The following is a 9,705-nucleotide window of genomic DNA, read 5'->3' on the forward strand; positions in this document are numbered from 1 at the left end:
ATAGAGAAGCCGAAGACAGCTTGGGAATGGCGGTGAATCGTCATCTCCAATCCCGACGACAGCAACGACACAGGAGGCGATCAGTTGCTGAATTGGTGATTGGATTTCTGAATTCTGAGTGCTTGTTTCAAGAAAAAAACGAATTCGCTTTTTTTTTGTCAGAAAAAAAAAACGAATCCGCTTGATGAGAGAGCTTATGTACCATTTTGGGTATGTTTATTTTTTCTTTCATTAACAATTAATTAAATCGTATGATTTATTTATGAAATATTTGATTTTAATAGTTATCCTCTCTACCGTAGAAAATTTAGATTTATCTTGTGAAATAGTCGTTAGATGAAGTATGCTATTTTTATGCTATTATGACTATAATTTTCGTACTATTTATCCATATAATAGTGTGATTCAATCGTTCTCATATCAATCGGAGCTCAAATCAGCATGTTTCAAGTAAAAAGTTACAATAATTAATAAAACAAATAATCTCGAATTGAAACTTAAATGATTATTTCATTTGAGATGATTTGTTTTTACATATGCTTCAATTTTCCGAGGGAGACAAAAAGGCTAAAAAGTACTATTAAAAGTTCAATTGTAGTGTAGGTGGATCTTCTTTTATGCGTTTCATTATCTCTGAAAGACATAGTACTACTTTGCATCGAAAAAATTCCTTAACGCGATAAAATAATCTTATTAGGGGTAAATTCCGTTGGTGATTATTGAAATTTAGTGGAATTTGCAATTTCGCCCAATGGACTCAACTTCCAACCTTTTGCAATTGATGCACTTAGATCGGAGCCTAATCAATTTTTCACCGTACCGCTAATGTGACAAACATGTGGCTGATTTTAAATGCCACATCATCGCAATGTGAGCATTATGGCGGCATTTTTGGGAAAATTGGCCAAATTCGGGTCAAAGTGCTTCAATTGTGCCAAAAAAAAAAGAGTAAAAAAAAATTAAATTTGCTGTATTGGTTGATTTAAATAGAAGTTCAATGACTTAATTGAAAGTTTCAATAAGATATGGTAAGGGCGGATGAAAATTACCCTTTTATTACAGGTCCCAAGTTTGAATTCTTATAAATCTATGATAATTGTAAAGCATGCTTTTAAATTCGGTGTAAACCCCTCGTATTTTGTGGGAATCGATTATTATAATCAAACTCTTATCACCTGCCAAAAAAAAATAAAAAAAATTAGGGAAATGCACGACACTTACCCACTAACTTAAAATACGATATACCCACAACTCTTGACTCCACTTATCCACTAATTTGCACCTCTCATTCACTAATCCACAAGATGATAACTATGCACGATTTCAGGACACACACTGTGACAAACCTTTTATTTTACGACGCCTTTTAAAAAAAAATTTAAAATTCAATTTATCATGTGAAGATTTTCAGTGATCCTCGCATGCTCAATTTGATTGTTCACATTCACACACATATTTTTTCGAACGCAATATTGAGCGAACTTTTTGTTTTATTTATACAAAAAGGAGCACGAAAGCAACACGCGCATGCTCCAGATCTAATACACGCTATAGCAATTTATGAACTATTAACCCCCACCTTATGCAATATATAATCTCACAAAAGAAATTAATTTTTTTATTAGTTTAATCTGAAAATTGAACTTAGGAAAATGGGGATAAAAAAGGAATTGAGAAAAGTAAAGGAGAAGAAAAGAACGAGAAGAAAACATCATTTCTTGGGACGGGGCAAATAGTTGTCCAGCCCCATGCATATTGAGGATTGGGCCCATTTTCCAAGCCCCATTATCGTAGAAAAGCAGGCCAGTAGATCGTATAATGCCATATCATTATATTTGTCAGTTCATCGTACTTGCCACTCCATTGAATTTAGGATTAATATCACGAAAAATCTCAAACTGATATACTTATGATAAATTTACCCAAAACTAATTTTTTAATCACAAATAACTCCAAACTAGTATATTTGTGATAAATTTATCCAAAACTAATTTTTTGACCACGAAAAATCCCAAACTGATACACCAGTGACAAATTTATCCCAAACTAATTTTTCAATCACAAAAAATCCCAAATCGGTACACTTGTGACAAATTTACCTTAAACTGGTACACATATGACAAATTTACCCTCCGTTAACTTCCATCAAATTTTACCATTAAATTTGTTGATGTGGATGACACATGGTAACGTGGTATGGTGACATGGCAAGTCCATGTGGAAATTCACAGGGCAAATACCACGAAAAACCCCAAATTGGTCCACTAACAGAGGGTAAATTTATCACAAGATTACCAGTTTGAGGTAAATTTGTCACATGTGTATCAGTTTGGGGGGTTTTTTGTAGTCAAAAAATTGGTTTGAGGTAAATTTGTTACGAGTGTACCAGTTTGAGGTTTTTTGTGGTTAAAAAATTAGTTTTGGGTAAATTTGTCACGGGTATACCAGTTTGGAGTTTTTTGTAGTCAAAAAATTAGTTCGAGGTAAATTTGTCATAAGTGTACCAATTTAGGGTTTTTCGTGATCAAATAATTAGTTTGAGATAAATTTGTCACAAGTGTACAAATTTTGAATTTTTTGTGGTATTAAACCTTGAATTTATTATATCGTAAAAAATTGCCACTTCATCTTCGTAGGTCACATTACCATAACATGTCACTTTATCGAAGTTGCCACCATTATACAATATGTCAGGACAATTGCACAATCAAATCCGAAATCTATAGTACAAAAATCAATTGAGATCTAAACCTTTTAATTGAAGTAATGTGCTCCTAAATCTTTGAGTAAAAAATGAAATAAAGTCCTTTTAGCCAAGTTTCGTGGAACTTATCTTCCGTGACACCAGCAAACGCAATGTCTTTGAACTCAAATTAGAGTAGCTAAGCAGTCATAATCATATCTAATGTTAAACCATTAATGATCACTCTTGATTTGATCCGGATACGAAGCAAAATACCGATTACGAAGCAACAAATATTCTCTTATTTTGACTAAAAAGTGCGAGTTTCTATTACCGGCACAACATTTAACTTGAGACACAAATATTAAACCAGTGCAATTGGGTGTAATTTGTGTGAGCTCTTCTCATTTGGTTCACAGAAGTGCACAGAATCTCAGGATATCAGAGAAATTGAACAGCTAAAGTTTTCAGGGAAGGACACTCAGTATTGTGCAGTCAGAGCAAATAAGCATTACTTATCACAAGAACAAACGAAACTAAGGTGTAATCAAACAAAGGTTCCTACGATGAGATTTTCAATTGAATTTGCACGTAGGAGCCTCATCTTTTGCCGACTCGGCAACTGTCAATCAGTACACCCTAGCTGAAAGGTGACCATCTTCTATTTGGAATTGTTCGCTCAAGCCAAGTTGTACCATCAATAACCAAACCAAGGTGAGAAGTTCTCCCCCTTTACTAAGTTGCTGAGCATGCATGAACGGTTGGCAATGAATCGCAGCATACGCCAGCAATTCCACCCAAACTTCGCTCACGATGACCCACTTCTTGTCCTTCAATTTCACCAACTCTTTAGCGAGAATACACGCATCAAAGAGCGCAGATTTGCTTCTGTCTCCTTTCAGTACAGCTGGATTCAATTCTGTAGGAACAGAAAGGAGAATTCGGCAGGCTTTCTCTTTGCTCGTTTTGCTCTTATCAAAGATAGTTTCATCGAAGAGCCTGTCTGCCTCAGCACAAGTGTCTCGAAACCTTATTTGGCCAATCCCAGCCACTGCAGACATCATATCTGGTTGTTTGATCATAAGATGAAGCATGTAATCTGACAAGACCTTACTGGTTTTACGGTGGTCGTTTGTACTTTCATCAGTGTTGCAACAGAGTCCGGTGGCACTTTCATCTGCGTCGGTGGCACTTTCATCAGTGTTGTAGCAGAGTTCGGTGGCGATGTGCCACAGTAAAAGGCTCTTTCCATAATCAACATCACAGACGAATGGAAGCAATTTTTGGCAATTTTCCCCTGATTCAGTATGCTCCAGAGCCCATTTACCTCGGGAAGCACAAATCTCATTTGTGCTTCCCAAAGATGCTTTCCGTTTCAGCTCATCAAAAATCAGTTCACCTAATTTTTCACTGTATTGTTTTACTCGTCCAAACTTCAAGTCATCAAAAAATTCCCCCAGATATATGAGACCAAGGAGTTTCTCAATCCATTTTGGCCACTTTCTCAGCCGGGTATCTAAAAAATTGTACTGGAAGATAGATTTAGACCATCTAGCATTTAGTATATGCAATGCAAATGGTGAACTTTCAGATTTGAATTTGAGGAGGAACTTAATGAAGATGCTTCCTTTAATCAAACTTCTACTATGTTCCTCAGCTGTAGCTATTTTTGCAATTGTCCAGTCAGAGCAAACGAGCCTAACAAAACCTACAAATTCCAGGCCAATAGCTCCAAGGAGCAAGGTGTATGTAATCTGTATATCATATTCATGAAAATCATGCTTGTCCAGGACGTAGAAACTTGCAAAAGCTGAAACAACGAAGCCAATTGCGATAGCTCGGAAAAGGTACCCTGTTGGACAGTGAATAACGGCAGCCTTGGTATAAAGAACATCATAAAAGAAGTTGAGCTCAGCTTCAATGACCCGAAAAGCATCCTTAGGGGTTCTGCTCGCGAAAAATTGGTTGCTGTCGTCGCGTTCATGGAAGCTGTAGATGAGATCCACAAGGAGGCCTTTGAAGGTTTTGAAGTAAAGAAACGCCTCTTTTATCACTGTTCTGTCCTCCAAAATATTTCCTTCTTCCGCTCCAACATGTACCGATATAAATTTGGACTCCGGCTCCATGAACAATATCTTGGTGGTAACGTATTCTTCCTCGAGCTTGGTATAGTTCGGCCCAGCATCAGCAGGTGGGAGCAAGGAACCACGGAATTTACTGAAGCTGGCGAGATGCAGAGCAATTATTCGCTCTATGTATTTAATGGTTCCGCCAATGAACATGAGGATGGTCGGAACAACTAGCTTGCTACTGGGGAAGGATTGATAAAATACATAGCCTGCAACGCCTAGCTGGAATAAGAGATTAAGCAAGTGCCTACGCCACAGCTCATTATCCTCGAGCGCGAAAGCGGTTATGGTGTCTGGTCCTCCGAGATGTAGCAGAAGAAACGGAGCCCAAAATGCCAAAAGGTCACCATATGCATCAGCCTCGGAGTCTGAAGTACCACCAGTTACTTGGGCTCTAGAAATGAGTCCAAAGGCATAGTCAGAGACCAAGTCGGCACCCAAGTAAGCTAACCAGATGAGCATCATGAACAACCTGTTTGAACACCTCTTTCGAATGGGTGCCAAAAAAATGAGAATGACTTGCAGAGATAGGCTCGTAAGGATCACCACTCGGACACTGAGTTTCATCCACAAATTCGCAGCTTTTGCAACGATTTTCATATTTCCCAATTTACCTTCACCGTCTTACCAGGTCCTGGAAGGAATTGTTTTAGTCAGCATGAGTATTACAATAAGGCAACAATTGAGTAGATTTTAAAATTGGAGAAGATAATAAGGGAAAAGGGAACTATTGAGGACAGAGGGTCGAAATACCTTGAAATTTATTTGCGAGCAGATAGAAATGGATGTCCTGCTTCAGGCAACCGAGTGTCAAGCTCTGCGTAGCCACAAAGGAGTTAGAAGCAACAGGACTCGAGCTGAGGTCAGCACAAAGAAGAACGGGAGTCCACGTGTTACTTGTGGATTGCAAATTCGAAGTACGAAAAATACTTGCTGTAAAGTGTAATATTTGGTAGGGGAGGAAAAAAAATAAGAGAGGGAAGTTGACTTGATCAAAAGGGATTAACGACAAAAATATAAAGAGAAGAAGGAGAAGAAGAAGAAGACGGGGAAGAAAGGGGAAATAATTGCAGCAACTCGAGGAGATTTTTTATTATAAGTTTTTTGAGTTTGGCTACACATATTTGTGGTTCCTCCACTTGCTTAAAGACAGATTTTTTATTAATCATGATAAATTTAAAATATTTCAAAGCAATAAATCTATCGGTACATTGATTGTCAGTATTGCATTTGGTCTCCTAGGCATTCTAAATGTCTGTGGAATTTGTGTAAAATTGAAAATTTTCATATCAACGATTTGACACAACATTAAGAATTTTTCCTCAGAAGCTCCTTTTATCGTCAATCGCTTCTTTCCAAAATGATACATCTTTATATGACATTGTCTCACTGAACAATCTCGGATCTTCATCCAAGTGAAATTACATGGGTAATTTATTAAAAAATTTTCATATCACCTTCATATCAGGAGAGTTACAAAATAAGAATCAAATTTTTTTTGTTATCTTCCCTCTTTGATTTCTCCTCGGCTCACTTGGAGAATCAAATATTTTTGTTTTATTTGGTGAAGGAATTCTTGCCTCGATTGGTTTTTATGAATATGCTGAATTGTCACTTGAATCTTTAAGAAATTTGTGTTCAATAAATTCGACATCTGTTGATTTCACAATAATATTATATCCAACATCTGATAATTGATAAGATTTAGAGTTTTCATCATTTCTAACAAACACACTTTTTAATGCCATTGTTCCTAATTTGGTTCGCTTAGGATCATGAATTTTATAAAATGCAAGGCATCCCCATACTTTAAAGTATTGGATATTAGGTAACCTTACTTTCTATAATTCATATGGAGAAATCTTATATTTCCTTTGAAGAAATTTTGTTGTGAACACGAGATGTACTAAGAAGTGCTTCTCCCAACAAATTGATTGGCAATTTGCTTGTAATTACTATATTTACCAAAATTCAATTCCACCAATCCATTTGTGATGTATAAGGTGCACTTGTTTGATGCACAATACCATTTTCATCACTTCTCAAAACTTTGATTTTTGCATCCTTATGATTTTCAACAATAGCCTTATATACCTTAAACACATCAAAAGTTTGGTCTTTTAATTTAATAAAGTAAACATAAGTATATCTAGAGAAATCATCAATAAATGCAATAAAATAACAATTTCCATCTCTAGTTGCTATACCATTAAATTCACAAATACGAGAATGCACCAGTTCAAGTACTTTAGTAAATCTGTCCACTTTTGAGAACGATTTCTTAATCATCTTTGCTTGTAAACATATTTCATAATCGTTCTTATCCAAATTATCACATGATATCATACCGCTTTTCTTCATAAATTTCAAAGTATTATAGTCAACATGTGACAATCTATTGTGCTACAAGGAAAATGACTCAAGCATATAAATAGAAACAAAAGTTTCATTAGTACTTATCTATGAAGATTGCGAACACTTGATGCGGCCACTCCATGAAAATAATACCTTAAGATTGTTAGGAAAATTTGATTGCTGATGAAGATAGATGAGTATTTTATAGTTTTTTTTATGCTTCAATGCATGATAACAATCATTGTCCTTAAGGTATTATTTGCTCTCACTTTTGTCGCTACCATATTTAAAGCAAACATACCTCTTGGATATACATCAAAACCATAGAAAAATAAATTCAGCAATCACTCAATTTTGCTCTTAGAATTTCATCTTGAATATGTTATCTAACTTGTGTGAGAAAAGAAAAAAAACACCATGAAGAAGATAAAGTTGTTATTGTTGTTGTTATGAGCATCAACGCATCTCTGGAGAATAAGTACCTTATCGGAAAGACACAACTTTTCCTGATCAATCATTATTTCACTTTATGTCAACAATAACTTCTTTTCATAAGTAATAATCACTTTTTTTCATGTCCAATGATCACTTCTTTTCTGATAACAAGTATTTCAACTGTAACTCTACATCTTGAGGAGTTAAATCTGATTAAGGACAACCTAGAGTTGATAAATAAGATATTTGGCCTTAATAAATTGAAGACTCTGTCTATCTCACAAATGGAGTTTCTAGAATGTTTCCCTGAAAGGCGTTTCCAACATCGCGCTTCGCTTGAAGTTCTTGGCATCAGGCATTGTCCTCGGTTTACTTCTCTCTCACTCCGTAGGAGACATTTAATAAACCTTGGGCGTCTTTGTTTCCTTTTTCTTTTTATTGTGAGAGCTCAATTTATCCAAAGATGAAAGCGACATCATCTTGGATTTGTAAGGACATACGAGTCTCTTCGTGGGCACTGTTGACGTCCCCAAGCTAGTATCTCTCCCACAGTAGCTTCTACAACTCAGCAATTTCGAGCATCTTTCATTAAAAAGTGCTTAAATTAAATTTGAAGACTTTACCAGCGTAGATCAAGGTCTTCCTATCACTTCAGCAACTTAAAATCATCCGGTGCCCCTTGTTGACATCATACCTCAAGGAATGCGAAGGATTGCATCCCTTAGTCACCTAAAAATCGCAGGTTGCCCAGATTTGGAGGATGAGTGCGAAAAAGATGCAGGACTAGATTGGTACAAGATTGCTCATATCCCGCACATATCTCACGGGCTCAAATGTTTCGACCAACTCAAATATTTTGACTATAAATTCTCCACTTTTCTTTCTGCAGGTATGTTGATCTTTTTTCCCAGAATTAACATAAATAGTTACTTTCCATTGTATTTCAATACTTGATTTGATTGGGAGACATGGACAGATCACTAAAAGGTTTGGAAACATCCTTGGGTATCCCATGGATGAAGGTTTCAACAAGTTGTGGAAACATCGATGTCAACGTTATCCTTCAGCATGGCCCTCAATGGGATGTCCCTAAGCTAAGTGCTTGTTTCACATAACTCCAAGCTCATTAAATCTACCTCTGGACTCATGCTGGAGTTATAATGTGAGATCTGCTTATTTGATTTCACAAGAAGTAAAATGCACGTATAGAGTCCGATGATTCCGAAAGCATAAACAAACAAGTTTTAAAATAACGCATCTGACCCTCATCATCATTATTGGCTTTTTTCGTTTTATTTTATTGTGTCATTTGTGAAACCATATTATGTATATATACGTGCATATATATATATATATATATATATATATATATATATATATATATGAGAAAGTAAGATAGAACGGAGCTTAATGGTCAAGCTAGCTATATCATTGCAAAACTTCATTACTTCCCACTTTCCTCAACATTAATTAGACATAGTGCGTTAAAATAAAGCAAAAAAAAAGCTTAATCATAGCATTTAATCTAGGATAATGTTTTTAGAAAAATATATCGACATCAACTTACCTTTTTTATTAAATTGAATGTAATCTTTCATAAATATACGTATATACATAGGTTTTGCAATTGGTATTTGTCATTTAAATTTTTTATTATCTACAATTATTGTACATTTATATTATCTTTAAGAGGGTTTTTGTAAAACAAATGAGGTGGGTGCCTATATTAAGCTTAATTGTCTCTTTATCTCTAGGGATAAGTGCATTTAAAGTCCTAAAACTTGTCACGAAAGTGCAATTGAGTCCTAAAACTTTCAAAAAGTGTAAACAAGTCCTAAAACTTGTCACGAAAGTGCACTTCAGTCTTAAAACTTAAAAAAGTGCAAACAAGTCCTAAAACTTGTCGCGAAAGTACAAACAAGTCCTAAAACTTGTCAAATTGATTCAATCAAGTTCTTCCATTGATTGTATTTTTTGAAAGTTTTAGGGCTTGTTTGCACTTTTGTGACAAGTTTTAGGACTTGTTTGGACTTTCGTGATAAATTTTAGGATTTATTTGAACTTTTTGAAAGTTTTAGGACTCAAGTATATTTTCGTGATAAG

At 35.4% G+C, this 9,705-nt stretch overlaps 1 protein-coding gene across 1 annotated transcript; it reads right to left on the reverse strand.

The window, feature by feature from the left end:
- Positions 1-3,124: 3,124 nt before the first annotated feature.
- On the reverse strand, positions 3,125-5,715 carry LOC115662974 (uncharacterized). The gene is made up of 3 exons (XM_056305608.1): positions 5,566-5,715; positions 3,874-5,446; positions 3,125-3,819 (listed from the first exon to the last, which is right to left on the reverse strand). Exons 2-3 carry the CDS (start codon positions 5,410-5,412, stop codon positions 3,313-3,315), a joined length of 2,046 nt encoding a protein of 681 aa, XP_056161583.1. The 5' UTR covers positions 5,413-5,446; positions 5,566-5,715; the 3' UTR covers positions 3,125-3,312.
- Positions 5,716-9,705: the final 3,990 nt, after the last annotated feature.

Source organism: Syzygium oleosum, unplaced genomic scaffold, assembly GCF_021117445.2.
Source record: "Syzygium oleosum isolate NSW1041296 unplaced genomic scaffold, Sole_v2.1 Sole_v2.38, whole genome shotgun sequence".
NCBI classification, from domain to species: Eukaryota; Viridiplantae; Streptophyta; class Magnoliopsida; order Myrtales; family Myrtaceae; genus Syzygium; species Syzygium oleosum.